The sequence below is a fragment of the Chroicocephalus ridibundus genome, chromosome 9 (assembly GCF_963924245.1).
Source record: "Chroicocephalus ridibundus chromosome 9, bChrRid1.1, whole genome shotgun sequence".
NCBI classification, from domain to species: domain Eukaryota; kingdom Metazoa; phylum Chordata; class Aves; order Charadriiformes; family Laridae; genus Chroicocephalus; species Chroicocephalus ridibundus.
In genome coordinates, this window is record NC_086292.1 from 32,586,467 (window position 1) to 32,609,832 (window position 23,366).

Here is a 23,366-nt window from a genome sequence, read left to right on the forward strand (position 1 = left end):
TGAAAGGAGGAACAGAACACAAAAGGAGAAAGCATTTAACAAGCTGCAAGAGGGGAAAAATGCATTTTTCTACAGTTTCTACAGTGGTAGCTACCGTATCAGGAAAAAAAAGAGGTAAAATGGTCTCCTGTAGTTGTAAACTGTGAGCCTGAAGCTTGTGGGACCTGAGTTACCTCTCCCTGCTTTGCACTTGCCAGGCGAGTGTGGTCAGGTCACTTCTGCGCTCATCTCCTCCTTTGCCAAGTGGGGTAACAGCTCTGCTCCCAATGGGGTGATGGGGGATCAGAGATTCCAGAGAGAGAGAGGACACTGGAGGACCCAGGGACAAGAAGCAGGCATGCATTTCTACACTGGAAGTATATACATCTCCAGAGCTTTTTTTTTTTTTCTCTGAATCATTATGGTTAGTTAAATGTTTCATATTTATCTCTAGCAGCAGATATTAGCTTCATGATGCCTGAAAGCAAGACTAAGTTTTGCAGGAGTAAATGAACACAGCCACATTTTAAAGTATCCTAGGATCCTCATTATTGCATTTTCAAGAAAGATGTTTTATCACCTTACCTAAAATATAAGTTGGAACTTGGACTTCTGGCAGCAGTTTTATCTGTATTTTATTTCCAATAAGAATGAATACACCTCATTGTATTCTTCATTCTGCTTGCTGAAGTTTAATGTTTAATATTTCAGGCAAGATGTTTAGCTCTGGTGCATCGTACCTTTGGTTTTATGCACCAGAGACCTGAACAATGAAGAAACGAATGTAAATAAGTTGGGGTTCAAACATGATGACTTTTGAAATATTGCTACCTACAGGTTTGTGTGGTGCATCCCCCTCACAGCTTTCAACAGAACCTCATTTCCCTTCCATCACAGTATTAGTTTCTCTGTCTGCCCCTGGCTGAGAGGCAGAATTGCGTTGAGGGGCCGGTCTCTGTACGCCGGCCAGCCGCTGCGCAGCAGGGAGGTTGTGCTGCAGCCCTGCCCTCAACAGCAGCACTAACTTCCATCTCCCCATTATTCTGACACTGATTTTCACAGAAACTCTGAGTGAATGACCTCCGTTCTGCAAATGTGGTTGAAATGAGCCAAAAGCTACCATAGAAACAAGCAAGATACATAGTCAGCACAACCAAATAAGCTTTATTTGGTGTAGAAACCAGTTGAAAGTGTCAGGGCATAAATAAAGAAGTATCTTTAAAATCAGTGTCAAAACCTGTATTGGATTTGGGGTCTTTTTGCACCAAGTCCCTGTATGAAAGTGATTTTGCTGTATCTAATTATAATTACTTTTCCATAGCAGGCCCCTTTGGCTCAACCAGAATCCCCTACAGCTTCAGCCGGGGAAGACGTTCAGTCTCTGGCTGACTCAATGGACTCGGACCGAGATTCCATCTGCAGTAATTCCAACGGCAATAATGGCAAAAACAGTAAAGAAAAAGAAAAGGACAAACAGAGGAAAGATAAAGACAAAAACAGGACGGATTCGGTTGCCAATAAAATAGGAAGCCTCAGTAAAACCCTGGGGATTAAACTGAAAAAGAATATGGGTGGCCTCGGAGGCCTGGTGCATGGCAAAATGAGCAGAGCCAATTCAGGGAATGGAAAAAATGGTGATGCGGTAGAGAAAGTCAAAGAGAAGAAGTCTAAGTCTCGAAAAGGCAGCAAAGAGGAATCTGGACAGTCTGCGAGCACTTCTCCATCTGAGAAGACCACTCCATCCCCGACTGACAGAGCTAGCAACTCACCCGTTGAAAAGATGAACACTAAGTCCTTCTCTGACAAGCAGTCTGACCCATGGAAGTACAGCACTGACGTGAAACTCAGCCTAAATATTTTGAGAGCTGCCATGCAGGGTGAACGAAAGTTTATTTTTGCTGGCCTTCTTTTGACCAGTCACAGGCATCAGTTCCATGAGGAGATGATAGGCTATTACCTGACCAGCGCGCAGGAGCGCTTCAACGCAGAGCAGGAACAGAAAAGAAAGGATGCCGAGAAAAAGGCTGCACAGAATGGGTCATCTAATAGGAAACTGGAGCCAGAAGCATATTCAAAAGAAAAATTAGAAACATCTCCTCAGGATAGGGCATCACCCGTCTTGCCTCAAAGCCATACAACTCAACTGGTTTTAAAATTTAAGGATCGCACTAGTCCCACTCCTGGGTCATTTTCTTCACCTACTAATGGTGCTAAGAAAAGCGGACCCATTCCGGTATCTGCCCACTATAGCCATACGCCACCCGTTCAAAGGCAAAGTGTCATCCATTTGCATGATGTCAACTCCAAGCCATCGAGCTTCCAAGATGATACCTACAAGCCAGTGGTTGGCACCTTAAAAACCTGTGCCACCTATCCCCAACAAAACAGATCACTGTCTTCTCAAAGCTATAGCCCAGCCCGGATATCCGGCATCCGTACCGTGAACACAGTGGAATCGCTCAGCTATGCCATGCCTACAGAACACAAGTCTCAGACATACACAAATGGATTCAATACTGGTGATATCAGAGACTGCTTAGAATATGCTGATGAGGATGCTCCTCAGACCTGGTTGAACAATGATAAAAATCAAGGCAGAAGCACAGTTTGCCCAATATATTCCATCCAGCAGAACCGCTGTAAGAAGGAGAACTGTTCCTTTTATGGTCGTCCTGAGACTGAAAATTACTGTTCATACTGCTACAAAGAAGAGTTAAAGCGCAGGGAGAGAGAAAGCAAGGGACACAGGCATTGAGGATTCTTCCGTGACTACTTAGTTTTACCATTTTCTTACTTACAAAGTAAACAGTGTTGGGTTGCAGTAAAAAAAATTCTTAAAAAAAGAATAAAGGATTGATGAGTAAATAGTGTCTAGCTTTTCGCTTTACCGGGGCAATGAGGAAATAATAGAATTAATTTATCATAAAAAAAAATAATATTATTTTCCATTTTGTCAGTGTCTTTTTTACATATACTGGTAAGCTGAAGGCTTGTTTACTCCTTTGTCAGTGCTGTGTATATGTTTGGTCAAAAATTTACTAATGGTGCCTGAATTTACACTGACATCACTCAGGTAGTAGAATGATAGGGGAAAGTCATAATACCGGAGATGTGGTGTTGTAGTAGGGTAGTATCTGCCTTGTAGACATTTGAAATTCTATAGCTATTATGAGAGTATTTTTTCCTCAGTAAAACCTAAATTTTTCATAGCCTTTTTTTTCAGGAGGGTAGTGATTTTGCATACTGCACATTTTTAACATGGCAGCATATTGCATTATTACTGATGTTTATACTCATTTTAGTCTGAAGTTGAATGATTCTGGGAAAATGAGAGTGAAAGGTCTGAATTCATGAGGTCCGCAGCTCTTCCTAATTTTAAGTTCTTACCAGTTATTTCTACATTTCCATAAAATAGTAGATGAGCCACTTTTATTTGTTCTGAATTTTTAAACAGGTTTTATAAAAAATACATTATGACTGGAAAGACTTCACATCACAAAAAAACCACCACATAGTACAGTTTTGAGCACCTGAATTTCACTATTATTTTCATTGCTGTTAAATTTGAGAGAAACGTTAAAATAAAATACAAAAATTTTATTAGATTTGGAAAATCTTATGAGCAGCTGGGAAATTCAGGATCATTTTAGAGCTGAATGAACTGCTTGTCAAAACAAATGCATTGCATCAATTGATTCCCTTAGCCATTGCATGAATTTAATCATTATTTATTTATTCCTTTCTCAACATTATCAAGTGACAGTTGTTGCAGACATAACTACTTCTGAGCCTTTCTTGAAGGCTGCTGATTCCACTTACTTTTGAGTCTTCTGGAGTGAGTGATGTACCCACCAGGAGGTTCCAAGGTGGCTATAAAATACCTCCAGTATGAACGGCAACTCCTAGCACAGATTGGCGCAAGCCTGATATCCAAATATTTATGTAACTATTTGCAATAGTTTTGGAAATAAAACTTGGCTCGTAGAAACATTTCTGAAAGCAGACATAGCAAATACTGTTCAAGGAGATGTATGACATTAGGAAGTCTTCTTTAATATAGTGCTTGCTGTTTTTGCACCCCTCTGCCATCAGCTGGCATAACGTAGTAAGAATAGATCTTTAGTGTTGTTACACTTGTCAGCTATGGCTCGTTTACTGTCTACCTGTCTTTTTTTTTTTTTTTTTTTTTTAAAAGAGCTCTTTTTCCACAAATAGGTGAAGAATAGCTTCCAAGACTGCTTATCCTGCCACCTAAAGGTGCAGAAAATGAGTTCTGCCTTACTCATTATGGAATAGCACTTTTATGGCTTGCACAGGGAAGATTCTTTGCCAAAGAGTCTTTGCTTCCAATTCTTTTTTGCTGTACCCCAATTTTTACTCTTGACATGGGTGGCACCATTTCACTTGGGTACAGTTCATCCTTCTTAGCCTTGAAACCAAGCGTAAAGTAGTCTGTGAAACAAGATACACAAACTTACGCTGACGTGTACTGGCTTTCAGGAAAAGCACCTAAGTTTTTGCCAATGCCCCACTGAAATTTGTGGAACTGAGCCCATACTCAAAATCGACCGTATGTTTGGATTTTCTGCTGAATGGGAGGTTTAAAGAATAGTTTCAAAATAAGCCTGTTGGCCACTCCTAAAAAGTCCTGGCCTTTGCCACGTTAGCTGTTCCATGAATCCAGACCTGTACTTCTTATTTCTTGCCTTATACTGAGCATCCACTGAATGTTACTGAATTTGCATTCCTTCATTAAAGGGAAATGCTGAGATGTTAATGAGAGGTTAAAACTCCGTGTGACCTCTGTCCCGAAGGTAAGCGCATTCTAAACCCCACGTCTCCGGTCGTGTACGCTGGTCAGCAGTGTCCTTTTCTGGTTAGCTGTTGTGATTACATTTAAGTTCTTATTGCCAAAGAAATCTGTGATTGCAGATTACGCTAAACCAAGCCAGATCAGCTTAAAACAAATGAAGTATCATACTTGACTGTATTTGTTGCTGAGACTGAGAAAATGGACAGGATAAAACTTCATGAAAGAAAGAAATATTTAAGAATTCTTAGAGCATTAGAGTAGCAGTAGCATTTGATACTCTGACAGTTGCTCTGATGTAAAATTGTGCTTAAGAAATATTACATTAGCAGCAAACTATGCCAGACCATGTATTTAAGTCAGTTGTATCCTTTCTGAATGAGGGGAAAAAAATAACAGCACATACGTAAAAGTAAGCAATTACCATGAGAATTTGCTGTTTCCCATTTTGCAAAGGAGTTGTTTCTATAGTATGTTTTTAAGATCTACTACTCACTAAAGAAAGAGTTTTACAGCTGGTCCATATTTAGACAAATGGCTCTGTTCTAAATTGTTGAATAGATTGTGCCTGTATGTGAGATTATTTTAAAAAATTAATTGGTCTTCTGAATAATAATAGGCTTGACCATATGGGATAACAAACTTCAGTGTTCACTGTCAACCTCAAGTCGCTCAGATTTGCCCCTACTGGATTGCTCATTTTAAAGTATCTGTTACATGAAATACTGACAGAACACTTTTTAGTTGTGCCTGTTGCATGCCTACAAGGCAATTTGCCGGTTGAAATCTACCCATCTTGTCCCAGTAGTTATCTTTTTATCTCTATAAGTAATGCTGCGTGGAGTTGGTTTTTTCTATTTCTGAGCAGTTTGTGGCAGTTGTCTAAAGGAGATACGGTAATTGGTATTTAACAGTCCAGACATACAGACACGGTGCCTCCTCCTAAAGAAGTGATTGTTCCATTAAAAGCAGGGTCTAGCTGTAAGAGCAAATTTTCTACTTGTTTTTTTCAGAGAAAATTCCCAACTGCTTATGAGTTGCATTCACCAGCGCTGAAAGAAGTGTCATTCCTTAGCTAGGCATGAGAGGGAATAGTCTTCAAATGTGTGTTTCTGTTGCACTAAATGGCTAACCTTTGACGGCTCTTTTGGTTTATTTTTCCTTCAATTGAAAGCTTATGTAGCCCACAGGCAAGCAAGTCCTTTTCTGTGCCTGCGCTGCCCTCCCTGTACCTTCCAGAGCTCGTTAGAAGTACCACTCAGTCCCAGCTGTGCAGAAATCAGTTTGGGGTTTGGAGGACCTGACTCATTTCTTCTGTTAGCTCAAGTGGCTGCAACAAACATCTATATTTTTGCATTTGTATGTGCTTTTTTCCCCTCTCTCCTTGATAATGATTCAACACTTACCACTGTTGTCCAGATTTCAAAAGTACAGACTAAATCCTGGGTAGGCTACGCCTTCCTCGAATAGATCCAAAATTACCAGGAGATATTTAGGTTGGAGGAAGCTGGAATTTTTTTAATGTGTGAATGTGCAATTTTTCTAATTTAAAAAAGGCTTAAACCTATTATGCAATTGTTTTTACTTTGTTCATAAACTCTGATACAAAGGTCTGTTCGTAACAGAGGAGGCCTGTAATACATAATGGGTTTCAGTCACACTTTATATTAAAGTTCCATTTTAAATGCTTTATAAAGAGTTAATAAACTATTGCTAGACTTTACAAGTATTTTTTCAGATGTGGGTATCAGTTGTAGCATATGGCTAACAAGCAGCTCATTCAGAAGAAGGTGGTGTAGATTATCAAAAGTAACTTCAGATACTTTGGGTTTTAAACCAATTGATTAACCTTTTGTTATTACGGTTCATTAAGTTTTATAAATGCAATGGAAATACAGCGTGTGACCCAGCTTTCTTTAGCCATTAGTTCCTTCTTCCTAAGTCAAAGGTAACGTCAAAGGGATCGGTGAAAGGAAGATGCTGTACTTGGAGAGTTTTGTGTTGCTTATTTCTTAAGAAGTCAAATAGGCCAAGTGAAGTCTTCAGAGTCGTCCTTTCTAAATTGCAAAACTGGTGATGTGAGCAGTATGACTTGATACAGAAAGCATTGAGGAGAGACGCTTAATGTGGATTTGCGCACGTTGGACTGCAGATGAAAGCAGTCTGCTGAGGCAGTGCCGGTCCCTGTACACGTGGGCGTATTCCGGGTAACCTACTCCTCGTGTGATGAATGTGTAGATATCGAAAAATGCACAGCACAGATCTGACAAATACTGCCCTCTAACTCTCTCACTCTGCAAACAGCTACACTGGTGCTCAACTTCACCAATATGAATAGTCTCCTTTGAATTCAAGGAGACCGCTTGTTTTCAGAAACTTAACACAGCTGTCAAGAAAAAATATAAATGTTTGTGGGATCGAGGCCTGAGCCTTTAGCCAGTGTTTGTTCCCCTCAGGCTGCCTGACCTCACTCTTCCCATGAGAGAACTGGTGAGAATTTTTGCCTGAGGAGTAGAGGGAGGGAAGCCTGTGGCTTCTTCGGGCTGAATCTGCTGTCCTCTGAAATCTGGGGATGGAATCCCGTTAGTAACGGGGCCTTAAACCAGGTGCTTTGCAGACACACAAAACGCTTGCAGGCTGGACGGGAAGGTACGAGCTAGTAAGGGAGTACGGTCTTCATAACACTGGGAATGTTTTGCACAGGTAAAAGCCCGTATTTTAATAGAAACCACAATAATCTCAAATAAACATAGGTCCAGAGAAGCAAAATAACTGATGCTGATTGTAGATGGCTTTTCGGCTCAGTGTATTTTAAGTCTCTGTCGGTGTATTTGAAGAGTATTTGTTTTAGGGGATGGCAGCTTACGCAGAGGATCACCAAACAGTATATAGCGTAGAATTTAAATTATTTCAGTAACAGACACTAGTATCTATTTTAATTTGCACATTAATTTCCAGTGTATATGACTAAAATACTATATTGTTAAAAACCAGAGGAAAACAACACAAAGGTGTTTGTAAGTATGTTCTGTTTGTAGATTTAAGGCTGTATTATGTTGGAATTTTACAAGCCAAGTTTAAATTGTAATATAGAAATTATTTTTATATTATTTTGAAATATGCTACAGAGCAATATTTTGCGCCTTTATTATAAACAGGGTCATAATTTTAGTAGGTTACCTTCAGAAATGCTGGTAGATATTAACCATGAAAAGAAAGCTTTGTAAATGTACTTGTTGTTTCTAACTGCTCTGTCTGTTGTGCACATCTGTACCTAATGCCAGTTGAATATACAAATTTTTTTTAATTGAAAAGCTTTAAATTTTTCTTTATATATTTTGGTACAACACTATCCCTCCCTATTTAATTCTACTCTTCCTTCCAGTCCCTACCAATAGCTACTTTTATAAGCAGCTTCTGAATAAAAATTCATCTGGAGAGTTTTCTTACCAAACGAAACATTTCCACACAGATATTGATTGACTCGCACCATTCATAAGACACCCTGTATCCGTCAGAGTACTTTACTTTAAAAAAAAAAAAAAACCCAGAGATTTATTATTCCTTCAAAATGAAAATCAAGAATTAATAACCAATGCAATCATTTAGCATCTGTGGGAAGAAAATCGCTCTAGATCATAGAAATGTCATCCTTTAATTGGCTGATACATTGTGTCTTAATGTATATCAAATATGCATTAGCTTCTTGCAGATTAAAGTGTTCAGATTTAATTTCTTCATAGTTCTGTGTACTGTACATATCAATTACTGATGAACCATGCAAAAAAGACCTTGCAAACTAATGCATATGTTAAGTTAGGAGTCTGTGTAGTTTTTAAAATTTCGTTAACTTCTGTGATTTAGTTTGTTGGGGTGTGTTTGTTTGTTTGTTCCAGGATTACTATTAAGGTCTGTACTGCAACCAAAATTTTCAAATCTGGATGCCTAATGTTAAGATTCTGCATCTAGGTTTCTCCTAATAAATAGACTGGTTCTAAGATGTACTGAGCATCAAGTTCTGTGGGAGCAAAAGCTCTTTCTTTGTTTCAGAAAATCCAGCGAGCGTTACTCCAACGCATATTCAGGTCTTTTCTTTAGTAGTCTACACTTCTCTTCAGTCAATGGAATTCACATTTTCTCCTTAGTGATCTTCCACATGTGAACAAATAATTTGGCTTATTCATAAAGTGATTGCTTGAATATGGAGAGACTTGCCTTGTACCAAAACACCGTATTCACTCTGTGTTTGTTACATTCTTAATGGGGACTGGTGTATGCCACTGATTTTGGGGGGATGAGAGACTTTTTTTCTTTCTTGGATATCATGATCACTCTGTTTTGTTTGGTTTTGTTTGTTTTTCCTCTCAAGTGAATATGCTGTTCCGATTGCTGTTTTATCTCCCATTACCTGAATGCACGTACTGTACCAAGAGAATTGAAACGGCTGATGCACATTTGCACTGGGGAACATGCGATATGGGTAAAAGCCACCATGTTCCAAACAGCCTTAAAATTATGACTCTTTGGGGACTGAGAGTCACTTAACTGGATGCAGCCTCTGTCCCACTTCCTCATTTAACCATGACTGTGACCCACTCTAGCCTGCTGTGAGGCTACCCCACTGCACGTGTAGTCATCTGAATAGCCTGGAATCTTAAAGAAATCTTTCTTTAAAAAATTGTAATTGTTTGATCAGTGTCAGTGTGTCAGGAAACTTTTGTCAAAAGAGGAGGCAGGGTAAAACTAGAGAGACGGTGGTAGCTGCTGGAGTAACCACGGCACCAAAATACTAAAGAGAGGTAAAACAGTTAAGATGTATCAGAAACTATTTCCTGTCAAGAGTGGAAGTTTTGTAGATCTTCCTGTATTCTGGGGAAATGGGGAAATGTTGGTTTGCCGTTCATCTCTGCATCTAATGTAGTCTCGTACTTTGCTGTAGAGTTTGCTATTGAGGAAGAAGGGAGAGAAAAAGTTTTCTTCCCTTCTTAAACAAAGGAAATTCTACTCGAGTGGCAGAATCATCTGAGATTGCAAAAGTACGATCCAGTGTTAGAACTACAGTGCCTAACTCCTGTGTGCCAGTTGTGCATTTCATTGTCATTTTGCCCCTTCCCAATGCTGTTTGTTGGGGTTTTGTTTTTTTTTTTAAAAAAAAAAAAGGAAGGGGGGAAGTGTAAAGCATAAGCTTGTATGACAGTGACCCAGTTCTTCCTTTGCTCACATGCAAAATCAATATAAACATGAAAATGGAGTTACACTGGAGTTGCACTTTCCCTCTCATGCAAACTGAGAGGTAAACCCCACCTTTTAAGGTAAATCCCGTGTAACTGCTTTGCCACAGAATAAAATTAGAACCCTTTGGCACAGAAGCTTTGCCCGGTGAAGCCTGACAGTACGTCGGGAGGCTGAGCGCCGTGGCCAACCTAGCCAAAACAGCCTTTAAAACAGATTCGGTTCACTCTGGGCCGTGGGGTCTAAACAGTATCTTTGCAGTAAAGATGAAGTGGAACACAGCCTTGTTGTCATTGCCTCCAGGTTTAAGTAACACAAAGACTCTTCCCCATGCTTTTGGTTAAAATGTGCAGGAGATGTAGCAGCAAAACGTGGCATCTCGGGCTGAGAGTGCCCTGCGTCTCCTTTGAATGGGCTTGCAATCAGGTATGAATTGAAACACAGCCATGTGGGCGTGACAGAAGCGCTCTTGTCTCTAAACTTTGCAAATTGTGTGCACTTATGTTTTAATACTAACGGAAATTAAGCAATGATTTTATTTTTTATTTGCTCAAGATTGAGTACTGTAAATACTGTCTTTGTATAATGCACAAGGTGCGTGTACAGTACAAATGCTTTTCCCTTGGAGCCGCTCCAGGAGCTTTGCATGCACATATCAATCTCTGTTCATTCACCGTAAACCAAGGAGAACAAACAGGATGTAAGCCTCGGTTAAATAATGAACGGAATTAGCCACATAGACCTAAGCAGCTAGGAGTTCCCAACACTAGTATTCCAGGCCCGCTTTGACGGTTTTGTGCAAAACTCTCTCCCAGTGATCTGGATTAGGTGCGTGCTCTTTCCTGGGGAGGAGCAACTACTTCTGTGTCTTTTCCAAGCCCGTTGCTCTGCTAGCTCCTGGTTGCGTTTGTAACGTGCCAGTCTTACCATGATTCGGCTATGAAGCAGTTTCTCAAATGTAAAATTCTGTTATAAACTTTCGTAATGCCTTGAAGTTGGCTGTTGTGTGGCAGAGAGACTTTGTTCTCCTTGGAATTCCTCGTTCTTTCTCATTGATTCTTGTGACTAACATTTTTGTATGGCAAAAATTGAATGAAACATTGAAAATATCAGTGCTGTTTACATGTATTTCTGCCATTCAGTATATTTTACCTTTTTTTATTACAGAATCCTGTGTTGTTAAAACCCAATGCCTCTCAGATAAGGGCAAATCTTGAAGGACAGTCTGAATTATTATACACAAAAGGTGTATCTAGCTAATTCATCATAACTTTACTATTACTATTGTATAAGAGTACAATAGTACGCCTCCCCAAATTGTACATCTTTTTTGCTATTGCTAACATTTTCCCTTTCACGTTCTACTTCCTTAGACAAATTCTAAAGCTCTTTGTCCTTAAAGCCTGTGATAGATTTTCCAGTAAAGAAGATTTGGGTTTCTCAGTTCAGTTTGCATACAGAGCGGCTTGTCTCCCCAAACAAGAATTAAAATAACAGAGACGTCACACCCTTAGTTTATAGAAGTTCATTTACTCGTTAACCGAGGGTCTCTGTTCAAGTATAACCAAAGCTAATTATATAAAGTTTAAAAAAATCAGGACAGGTAATGTGACTCTTTCTAATAACCTAGCAAACTCAGCATTTTTAAAACCGTAGAAATGTACAATAAATGTATTTGTACTTGAAGTCCGTATTTCAAAGAAATACAGTAGTTGGCTCTCACCGGGGCTCAAGTAAATGTTAATAAGGAATAAAGCAAGTCTCACTGATTTTTGTTGGCTAAGAATTCAACTTCTTGGTAGTCATACCATCCTCCTCATTTTTCAGAGTCTGAGTTTGAGTTTCTTGTTGTGTTCTATAAATTTATACTATTTTAGCAAAAATTAATTTAGGAATTAAACAATATAATAGATATATCAGAAATTTATTTAAAACTGGAGTGACTTTTCAAGTTTCTCTGTATTTGACCATTTTCATGGAAAACTTTTATCCCGTATGAAAGGAGTGAATTTATCTTTTCCCATTCCCTTCCCTGTTCATTATTTAAGGACGCGATTGGTTGTAGTCACTTTTGTCTGCAAACAAAACAGTCGATCATATTTAAGCTTACTGCCATATCACGTTTAAATCCATCATTCAAAAGAAACAGGAGCATTAATTACCGTTAAAGGATAATGAGTATTTTTTGTTGTGAAAAGTGTGAGTTCTTGAGAACCTTTTCTACATGCAGTTTCCATTCAAATTCAATTTAAATGTCATTTTTAATCTGATCCATACTTTGACAAAGATGATGTGTAAGAGCTGTTTTTAGCAGTGGGATTGTTACTTTGTAAAGTATTAAAGCACTAAACCAATTTTTGCAATAGGTAGTAAAACTTGCTTTTGTTTTGAAAAACTTCCAGTTATAACTGTCGCACTTTTTATAGCAGAACTGTATTTAATTTCTTTCTTTTATGAAAGATTATTCAAAGTAACTGATAGCTCTGTAATCTGTGTGAATTGGCTTCTCCATTATTTGAAACGGAGAGAAGCTATAATGCCTATTCAATAAAATTAACTTATTTCTAAAGTATCTGTTTGCTTGAATTCTTGTTTGTGCTTTTTGGGCGCTCTCCTCAGCGTTATGCCGGGGAAACGCCAAAGCCTAGGGAAGAGGCAAGGGGCATGCCGCAGAGACGGGGGGGGTTAATTGGCTCATCACAAGCTTTCACCTGCCGCCATAAAGTTCACGCGGTTTGATAGCAAAATTACTTTGCATAAATTGGGTAACTCCGATGGCCTGAGGCCAAAGCCAGAAACGAGGCGCTGCCAGGCCTGTTTGTCGCTCGTTTTTACGGAGCCTTCCTAGTTCCTGGGCTGGAAGCGAGGAGGGGCAGTGCTGCCCTGCCGGGGCGCTGCTGTGGGCACTGTCACTGCCGCCGTCCTCGGGAGATCCGTGCCTGCGTGATCAGGCGGCTGGCAGGACATTTGTCAAACAACTGGTTTGGAACTACAGCGTTTCTTTAGAGAAATCCCAAGTGCCGAAGAAGTCACGATAACAGGTGGGAAGTTGTGCCAACAGTTAATTAGCCATTTTAAAAAAAACACTTTTGTTTGTAAGCTGAATTTGCCTCACTCCCATTTCTGCCTTTGGATGTCATTTCACTCTTGTCTGACTGAGTTGTCTCTTGCCCTGGAATTGCTCGTACCCTCGAGGGGGGCATCCCTTAGCCCTCTGCGTCAGGCTAAGCAGATCCTGCTCTCCGAGGCTGTTGCAAAGACGTGTTTCCCGTTCCTGCAGTGCTGTGTTTCTCATGCCTGTGCTTCAGGTATCCTCCAGCCTTTGAACGTCCCCCTTGATCTGCAGATACCTGAGAGAGACTGAAAGCTTTTTGTGATGTATGCCCCAGCAAGAATGAATTGAATTCGGGCAGGCTCTGCCGCAGGCTCAGCCAGCCTCTTCTGAATTAGTCTCTGATTCTATGTAAGAATTGATAGCATCTGCGTTTCAGTACAAATTGATTTCCCAACTAAAATTATTGTATAATTTATTCACAAAGATGTCTCTACTCTTTCTGGCCATACAAGGAGCTCACATTCAGCTGCTCTTTGACCTACTATTTTTCAGGGTCCTTGCTTTCCTGAGCTACATACAGCCCTCCATCTGGTGAGTCTAACAAAGTTCTTGGGTTTTTTTCCTAAATGCCTGAGTTAATTTTGATTATATCAAAACCACTTGGTTGGTTTGTGCCCAGTTTACTGAGCAATCCAGATTATTCTGTATTAGCATCCAACCATTTAATCTCCTAATATTATTAATAATTCTTTTAAGCACTTTCCCTGGGAGACTGATAAAATATTAACATGGGGCTGGCACTTTCTTGAGACAGTGTATTGGTGATTAATTATACATCAGTTAAACCTCTGATATTTTCAAGTCATCTAAAAAGGTTTGAAAGGGCCTATTTTTTATAATATAACTTTTAAAAACATTTTTTATAATAGTTTTTTATAATATAGTACTGACTTTATTGTTATCCTTCTTTCATTCTTGCTTCAAGTTCCATGTTAACCATTTTATTATTGTGCCTGTGTTCACAGCGCGCGCTTACCGTCGATAGTTGCAGTTTGACGTTATCTTGAATTTGAATTAGGGATAAATCAGATAGTAAAATAGTTTGGGGGTGGAGACAAAAAAAATCTTTGAACACGTCTGTCTGTTCAGCAGCTCTCAAAGGTTTCCATCTACTAACATGCCAACCTGCTGTTAGGATTTCCTGTCTTCCTTTTCAAACGTCCTTTACCTAAAGACAGAAGACAAGCCAAGGGTCAGCACGCCTAACTCTGTCGAGGTTATGGGCTTGCTCAAGTCTGTGCATTTGCTGAAGAGTTTTCTTAACTGGCATGATTAGTTACTAGGAATATGGTTTTTATATTTAAGGGCACTTTAATATTAAACTTGTCTGCCTGGCTGATTGATACTGGAATTATTTTACCTTTATTGCAGTGCTACATGAAATAATTATTGTGTACACTTTTTGTACTGATTTAAAGGCCGTGTAATTTGTTTAATATGATCAGATTCCCGAATCCCTCTAGAGCTTTACCAACTCCAAGAGTGCTTCAGGAAAACACAGGGCAGACTTGCTTGCAGGACTGGAATTTACACTCAAGAAACACTTTGAGACTTGCTGGGGAAAGGACATTAAAGCAACAGAAGGCTTTACTTGTTGAAATCTAGTACTGGTTGGCCTCCCTGATTGGCATCCTGGCCAAAAAACCCTGAACGTTCAGATTCCCTTAGCTTGTTTTGGAGATTTTTTTCCTTTTCACTGTCTGCTCGGAACTATCATGGATAAGTGTTCAGGCAATCCAGAAATTTGGAAAATAGGATTTTAATTTGCGCTGCTTGTTGCTAATCTCTCTTATGAAAAGATTTTAAGAGGAAAACCAGTGTTAGTAAATGAAAGCAGTTCAAGCAACCCAACATAGCTATAAAACTCAGACCGAGAGCAAGTACCAGTCATGTGGGAAAAGCTTAGTTTCTCCTCCCTGTTGTAGCGGCTCGTTCTCCCTTGTCTGAGTGTACATTGGAAATGGTGGCAATGGAATTGCACCATTGAAAAGCATCTGTATCAGTTACTGCATGGGAAGAACGAGTCGCAGATCAGGGACATACTGTGAATGGAGAGCACGTTGCAGATGCTGCCCCTCGGGGTCTAAAACCATCTAAAAACAACAAAAAAAGGCCAGAGGCAGGTAGAGTGGAGAGGGCCACAAGGATCCTAAAACAGAAGTAGAAACTGGGGCTGACATGCCACAGTGTCTCCTAGGAGGGACGATGAAGACTTTAAGGAGAAAGCAAGCTTTCCAGGGCTACAGTGGGAGCTGACGATAATGGTCTACAAGACTGCTAAACAGCTCATCTAAACTCAGAAAGTGCCATGAATCTCAGACAAAAAATGAACAAAAACATGGTTATTATTACTGTGATCATAGCATTTGCTCAAATATCTAGCTACGTGGAGCATAAGAACCAAGAGAAATCTGATGGAGGAAGCAAAGGCCAAGGCAGTTACCTGAGCTCCTGGGGCTGGAGAGATTACTAAAGGATTCTTGGCCACCCTCTGTTCTGCCCCGTTTTACACTTGCAAGATGAAAATACTGTCTTTCTGCACAGAAAAATGTTAAGTCACTCTGTTCACTCAAGAAGTGAAACCATCTGAATAGAAAAGCCATGTGTCTCAGCGCTGTGCATAATAATACTGAATTTGTTTTCTTCATTCCACAGTAAATCATCTTCAGGATGCCTACAAAGGTTGAAAACGGTTGGAGTGACTGGAATGAAAGCAAGGCGGACCCAAGCATCCACATGCAAGATTCAGCAGCATGTAAGTCCTGGTATATTCAAGTTTTTTTGAAATGTAAAATACCACACATTAGACTTCATCTGACAGTTATAATAAAACCCCCTGATCATTGAATTGAAGCGAGTAGCGAGGAAGTGGAGCAAATGGCAGCGGGTAGTGTGGGACCCGGTTATGAGTACATTTTAATTACTAAGTATTGAGTACATTTACCATAGGTAGAGGAGAGAAAGCTGCCCACATAAGGCCCTGCCTTTGTGAGATGGGTAGGAGCAGCAAGCTCGCTCTTCGGCACAGAGCGAGCAAAGCATCCAGTCTGTCCCCAGGAAACCTGTTGTTAAACCTCCCAGATGATCCTTGCTTCCACACGTCCGTGCCCGTGCCATCGGAGACTGCCATAGATCAAGCCTCGTCCTCCCGAGGCAGACGCTGCCCTCAGCTCGGATGTGTCCTGCTGGCCCTTCGGACGTCAGCTGTCCCCAAGGGTCACCAGGCGGCCCTGCCCACGGCGAATGCCCACAGCACGGCAACATCCATCTCACAACTGCCATTTCATATGCACTTTCTGCTGCTTGAGGGTGTCCCCAGCACAGCCGTTTGTGCATACCGATAAACTTAATACAAAAGAGCCATGTTAGGTTTGAAGTCCGGTTTCCTGCCTAAGCAATCGGGAGGAGTTTCACCTTCTCTGCTCTAGAACTGAACTTGATTTGAAGGTAAGTACGAAAGGTTGGAATTGGTAAGCAATGGGACTGTGACTGCAGGGGAAAATGCCTCTGTCTCTTCTTGCAGTGCTTAGGGGTAACGTTCTCCAAATGACATGATTTATGTGAACAGAGAAGAGTCATGAGTTTAATTTGGTATCGGAGTTGGTCGTAAAATCTGTTACTGACTTCTTGTCTTCTGCACAGTATTCCAGGAAAACATAAAACTGGCAAATGTACCACCTAGGGGATTGACAGAAGGTTCGTGTAAAAAATGTTGCTTTTCTTCTTTAAAGAAAGTATTTTAACTTCAGAAATTAGAAAGAAAAAAGGAAGTTGTTTACGAACTTTAACTCAAATTATGGATGCGTGACTACATAAAACAACCAACTACTCCCTGACTCTTTCAACAAAGTTTAAACAGCTCCGTAGCCCTGTCTTTTTGAAAAGCTGACACGTAACTTGATGTTAATGATTTTCCAGAATTTCCAGGTCCTAGCTGGGATTTAATATGCTAAGCAGCACTTTGCAGAAGGCTGGTTAATAAGCTACTGAGCATGTTCTAAATTTGCCATCAGAACTAAAGGATTTGTAGGGCTGAGGGAGTGGGACGCATCCACGAAGGAAGGCAGGCAGCGCTAATTCTGCTCCAGCACCAGGTCTGTTACTGGGAGCGGAATCCAGGGAAGGAGGAAGGTGCCCGTCCCATGTCCGTCGCCTCCACGCATGTGTCTCAGAGGCACCCACGGATGGCGACGGCAGCACTACTGTTGGGTACTTCTCACCTGAGAGCTGGATGAACTCACTCACCTCATTTCCCATGTGGTAATTAAATCTTTTGCTGTCTGATGGCCTTTGAGGTATTTGCTGTACCTCTGGCTTAGTTCTGGACAGTCAAGAGGGTGCTATGTATCTTGATCACCGATGAAACCTGTACCACAGCCAGTCCGCTTGGCCTTTGGCTTCTGCATGTTCATTTGAGGAAATGATCAGAGAAGCCAGGAGCTCATTAGCTGCAGCATAAATATCTCATGAATCTGGGCTTCTAAGATTTGTGGACAATACTGCTGTAACATTTTATTATCAAAAGTAATTGAAAGGAAATACAAAATATAAATACTTCAGCATCACTTTTGCTCTATACTGCTTCATATCACAATGTGGCTAGCACCAAGTAGCTCATTACCCTGTCACATTTGCAAACCTTTTTAAAATTAGAAATAATATTCATTAGAAAAGACACTCTGTAGCATGTCCTTGTTCTTCCAATTGTTTTATCATTCATGGGAGATGACATTTACTTCCCTGAGCTTAGAAATAAACAGATCCTCATCCAGCAGGTTCTGTGTAATTAGAGACATGGGAGCAAGTGTTTATCAGGCAGGAAAGGTATGATTAGGAAATTCTACTGAATAATCATAGAATCACAGAATGTGTTGGGTTGTAAAAGACCTGTAAAGGCCATCTAGGCCAACCTCCCTGCAGTGAGCAGGGACACCTTCAACTAGATCAGGTTGCTCAAAGCCTCATCCAGCCTGGCCTTGAATGTCTCCAGGGATGGGGCCTCCACCACCTCCCTGGGCAACCTGGGCCAGTGTCTCACCACCCTCAGTGTAAAGAACTTCTTCCTAACGTCTAATCTAAACCCACCCTGCTCTAGTTTAAAACCACTGCCCCTCGTCCTGTCGCTACATGCCCTTGCAAACAGCCCCTCCCCAGCTTTCCTGTGGGCCCCCCTCAGGTACTGGGAACCCGCTATAAGGTCTCCCTGGAGAATTCACAGGGATTTTTCCTAGGGACAACCCTTCCCAGGCCACAGTCATGCTTACAGGAAATGGCAGTTCCAAGTTAAAAAGATAGTTTTTGTGTCATACTCCCCAAAGCAAAGGGGCAAATCTTTTAGAGGCGCCTAAAGGGAGGTACTGCTGTGGATACTGACTGCTGCCCCCCGACACGTTCACACAAATGTTCCCTGTGGTGTTGGGAATTTACAAGCTGGGCTTGATCTAAGATGAGATGATCCTACAGTATAAAAATGTGTGGGACTATAAAGGTGAATGTGGATTGTGGTTGGGTAGTAGGGAGCCAGAGTGTTTTTCCTTGGAGGAGGGCGAAGATGCCGTTCACGCCTGTGTTGGCTGCAGGGCGCCGTGCTGAAGATGCTGAGCAGCCAAGCAAGGAGGCCCTGCTCTGAAGCAGTTGCTGCTCGAAGTGGGATGGGATGTGAACGCACGACCAGAAGGTGAATAAGGAAAGGCTTTTTTCTTCCACAGGCAATGGTAACATTAACACTGATAGAAGGCTCTGTCATAAGGCTGAGGGATGTGAATCTAAACCATTGCTATCAGTAAAATAACAGCTGAATTTTGAAAGCATTGCCCACGTTATTCCATCATGTTTTGTCTCCCATCTCCAAGAGGGCGGGTTGTTTTTTTTCCTGAGGACTTCCCATCTGAGTTCATGTAACAGATTTTCTAGCCTTATAATAGCCCTGCACTTCAGGCAGATTCTTTTAGGGACCTGGCGAGGGTGCTACACAACTTGGCTGTGATTTTCCTCTTGCCGCGTAACTTCATGCACAGCGCCGAGCAGAGCCTGTGCCCGTCCTTCTCCGGGTGCCAGCCAGCCCCTCCCAACGGCAGACCCCGGCAGGCAGGCGGAGGGGCTGGGAGCCTCCGCACAGCTCAGCGCTGCACGGACACGCAGCCGCAGGACAGCTGCGTCTTAGAGCCGGGCATTCAGCTGTGCCTTCGCTCCTATTTAATAACTGTGAAGTGGTGAAGCGCTGTCTTCTTGAAATGCTTCCCCTCTCTTCGCAAGCACCACGTAACATACAATTTTTACAGTGACTGGTAACATATTTTTACTGCTGAAACGTTACTCTTCCTTTTTAGTCCTTCTTAATCATAGTGATTTTGTGTAGAATACCAAATTTTCCATTCTTGGACTTAAAGTTTGATTATTTTTTTTTCCTTATTTCCTTCGGCATTCATTATCCCTCCTAAAAATAGACAGGTGGAGTCCAAAAATACCCAGCGGAGCCTTAATGGAAGGTTTCTTAGAGGGAAGCCAAGAGCCAGGCCTGATGTATTCACCCAGCCTTGCTGTTTGTGCAGTCCCACCCTCCACAGTTCCCGCTTCCCGGGCTCGCCTCTTGCTGGCTCACCCGCGTTATTTGGTGCAGCTGCTCGTGAGGGCACGTTGAGGGGAAACCATCCCCGATCCACCTTCGGGGAAAGCTGGAAGCGCTGTGGAGGACTCTGGCTGCTTCCACACCCGCAGCCCTGGGAGCGTCTCCTCTCCCGCAGGGAGGACGGTGGATGTAGGTCATGTCTCCTGCAGGATCTGCCTCCTGCAGCCAGCCCACGCCGCAGGGGAGGCACTGCCACCCCCGAGCACAACTTGCTGCTTCCTTCTGCCTCTCCATTCACCCTCTTCCTCCCAGCGGGCTGCGAACGGCAGTCCGTACGGCAGCCCCAGAGTGGGAAACCTTGGGATTTGTTTTATGACTTCCAAAAAGGTTGCAACTTCATGGGACCTTGTCATCCGTGATATCAAAGGGTTTGAGATTGTTGTCAGCACAGTAATAGAGGCTAAAGGGAGAAAATGGACTCGTCTTGCGTCTGACGCGTGGTGATTCTGCGTTTTCATGTAGGAAGTCTTGATATAGGCTGGGTTCGGGGCCAGCCATTTGTGGGGGTGCCCATCTCATCACTGCCCTCTGGGAAGGTCATCGTTGTGATGTTGATTTTTAGATGTACGTGAGCTTCCGAACGGGGCATTTTGAGAGAGAGCCCCAAACTGACATCTTTTTTGCAGAGGGTGGGGCATGAGGCTTGGGAGAAAGAGTTGCAGGGTCTTTGAAGTGCAAAGCTTTGAAGTTTAAAAAAGCTATCAAATTCCTGTTGCAACGCACTGTCTGTGGAAAATCTGGAAGGTAAGACTTTTTAACCAAAGAGACTGGATAAGATATTTAAAAGTAACAGACTGGGGAAGCGTGCCTTTCATGTTTTAACTGTTTATGCAGTGGCGGAGAAGGCGAACTTGATTCACAGAGTGTGTTCCAAACAACACTGTCGGGCTGCGCCTTGTTTCTCTTCCACTCGGTGGCTTTGAGTGCGTTCAGATGGCTGACGTAAATTGCGTGTGCGGTGGGAGGGGGGCAGGGTGGAGGAATTTCTCTCTTCCCGTTGCTATTGTGTTTTGTTATGTTTTGTGTCTGTTCAGTTTGTCTCCAGGATCAGAGAAATGACTCAGAAAGTTATTTCCACAATAGGAGAGCATGGGAAAGCACAAACATTGGTCTCTTAAAGACACACAGTCCCGTTTATTACGCGCTGACATGCCTTACCTTCTAGTCTGTTGGAAATGCTGCCACATGGGCTATCTTACTCCTTCCTCTACAACCCCTTTAGATTTTGCACCTTACGCCTTTTTCTCTCCAGAAAATGACATAAAATTGCCCTACTCTGTACTCCTTTCTCATTTTTCTATACTGTACTTGGGAAGAACACTCGGGCCAGCTCTGTCCAAGCCGGCCTGGGCAGTGCCAGCCTTTGCGACCCTCGGGGGTGTACCCTGCACGCACTGCAGGCTCCGACCTGCGCGCTGTGCCCAGGAGGCACCTTTATCTGGAGAGGCAGAGAGGAACGGCAGCTCAGCAGTGACCTGCCAGCAAGAGCCTCTGGGAGCCTCCTTAGCCCAGCCCCTGACGCCAACCCCGCTTCTCCTGTTCAACAGTTGTGCCAGCCAGTGGGAGACAAGGATTGAATCTAACTCCTGCCAGCGCCAGCCAGGTAGGACAGGTTGAGCCTTTATTTACAATTATGATGAGGCATCAATTAGAGTTGTTTTCTCTTGGTGAGGTAGAGTTATTACTAAGCTCAGCGTTTAGTTTTCGTTAGCAGACTTTTGGGGCCTGTTCTTGGCTAAAACCCCACTCGTGCTTTCTCAGATCGCTTTTCTTCCCTTTTTTTTTCCCCTCCAAGCTTGTTTAATGGAATCTTGTTCTCTGAGTTGCCCAAAGCACAAATCTAGCTCCCAAAGCTAGTGTTCATTCACGCTTCCCTCTTCCCCTCTTGCTGCTCAGATGTCTGGGCATCCAGACTCCCCTCCCTTGTCTGGATTGAGAAATCTATTAAAATAATCCCTCCCTCTCTTTATAGTCTTAGCTGTGCCAGCAACCCACTGTAGCTAGACAGACACGTGCGCTTGTCTTGAATTACTGTTTGACTTAGCTCCCTCCTCTACTGCTCTTAGAAAAGTTGATGTGGTCTCTGGTCATCTGTGGAGATGCTGCCTAGCTTGCTTGCTCCAAAATTCTTTAGGAAGCCCCACGCCGATTCTGGTGCCATATAAGACTTTCTGGTCAGCTGCTAGAAACACTTGTCTCGTCTCACTGCCCTCACCTCTTTTTTGTTTCAATCTCACTTTTCTCTCTGTTTCTATTGACTGTGTATTTATATTTATGTCACTTTAATCTCTTGCGGTCAACTAGCAAAGCATGCCATGGCTGTGGTTCTTTGAAAAGCTGCGGCAATGAACCTTCAGGTGGACTACTTTGAAGCCAGAAATGATACACAGGTAAATGTAAATAGGAAAATCCCATTCTAATTCTAGCAGTGTTATTGCCTCTCTTCTGAACTGATGGACTACTGCCAAGTCTATGAGCATTTCATGGCAAATGCTGAGTCACAGGCAAGACAGAAGCCTGTGCATTTAGCAAGCTGAGAGAAGTTTCTCTTGCAGATGAGAATGTGTTAACATACACGTTTCAGAGTGTGGGTGTCTGGGTGGGGAGGCACACAACATTACAGTATCAAGGCAACACCTCCATACTTAAATTGAAAAGGCATATCCTTTTAGAAGGATTTGTTTCTCTTTTCGTTCTTCTAGAAAGTTTAGACAACAATCTTTGACTGCTCTTCTACTGTCAAACACGAGGCGGATCCTTCATGTAGGATGTGCCTAGAAGTGTTGTGTAACCTGTATCTTCAAGAAACTTAAGACTCATTCCTTCACAGAAAAGGAGCAAGAGTCTGTATCAACTTTCTCCAGCATCAAAGGAAAGAGACCCCTCGACACCTTCCCTCCAGTACAAACAGTGAATTCAGAGAGAACAAGTGGCCGAAAAACTGGGTAGCGGTGGAGATTAGACGTCACACCCTTTCCATAGGAACAAACTAGCACAAAGCAACGGGACTTCTAAAGCAGCTGCCTAGCCTGTCTGTTCAAGGGTGAAAATTGAACTAAGAACTGTGCATGGGATGAGAGGACATCTGGGGAAGCATTCAGAGAAAAACTGCCAGGAGATGGGTGATGTTAGTTACTTGAGTGGATCGGAAATGGAAGAAGTTCAACAGACAGATACAGAAGGTCCGCAAGGGATCTTCAACTCATTCAGGTATTTTTAGGTGGTTTACCAGGATTTTTGCCTGAGGATTCTCACAACCTGAATACTTCAGAGTCCTCTGCCTGGGATTTCGCAGTTATTACACAGACGTTGAGAATAAGCACAGAGAGGCCACATCATGCTAACGTTAGCAGGAGAGAATGAAACAAACCTGTGGTTTTCTGCTGGACAGAAGCATTTTGTCTTCTGTTCCAGTGAGGGTTTGCTAATAAAGGGACAGGGCTATCCACTGCATGTGAAACGAGTATGTTATTCTCAGATAACGAGCCCTTAAATACTGCATTAACATGGTTCAGCATTTTTGTGATTTACTAGTTCCTCTGTGTAAGTTACGAAATAGCAGACACACAGAGATGTACAAGCTAACAGGCGCGTGGTCAGAG

At 42.1% G+C, this 23,366-nt stretch overlaps 1 protein-coding gene across 8 annotated transcripts in view; it reads left to right on the plus strand.

The window, feature by feature from the left end:
• OTUD7A (OTU deubiquitinase 7A) overlaps positions 1-12,590 on the plus strand; it is a 151,904-nt gene extending 139,314 nt beyond the window's left edge. For 7 of the 8 annotated variants that reach the window (XM_063345785.1, XM_063345784.1, XM_063345783.1 and 4 more), the window contains one exon: positions 1,301-12,590. In XM_063345785.1, the coding sequence (XP_063201855.1) occupies positions 1,301-2,734 (1,434 nt within the window). In that variant the 3' untranslated portion in view covers positions 2,735-12,590. The remainder of the gene's footprint in view (positions 1-1,300) is intronic. The other variant, XM_063345789.1, reaches the window with a different exon arrangement.
• Positions 12,591-23,366: the final 10,776 nt, after the last annotated feature.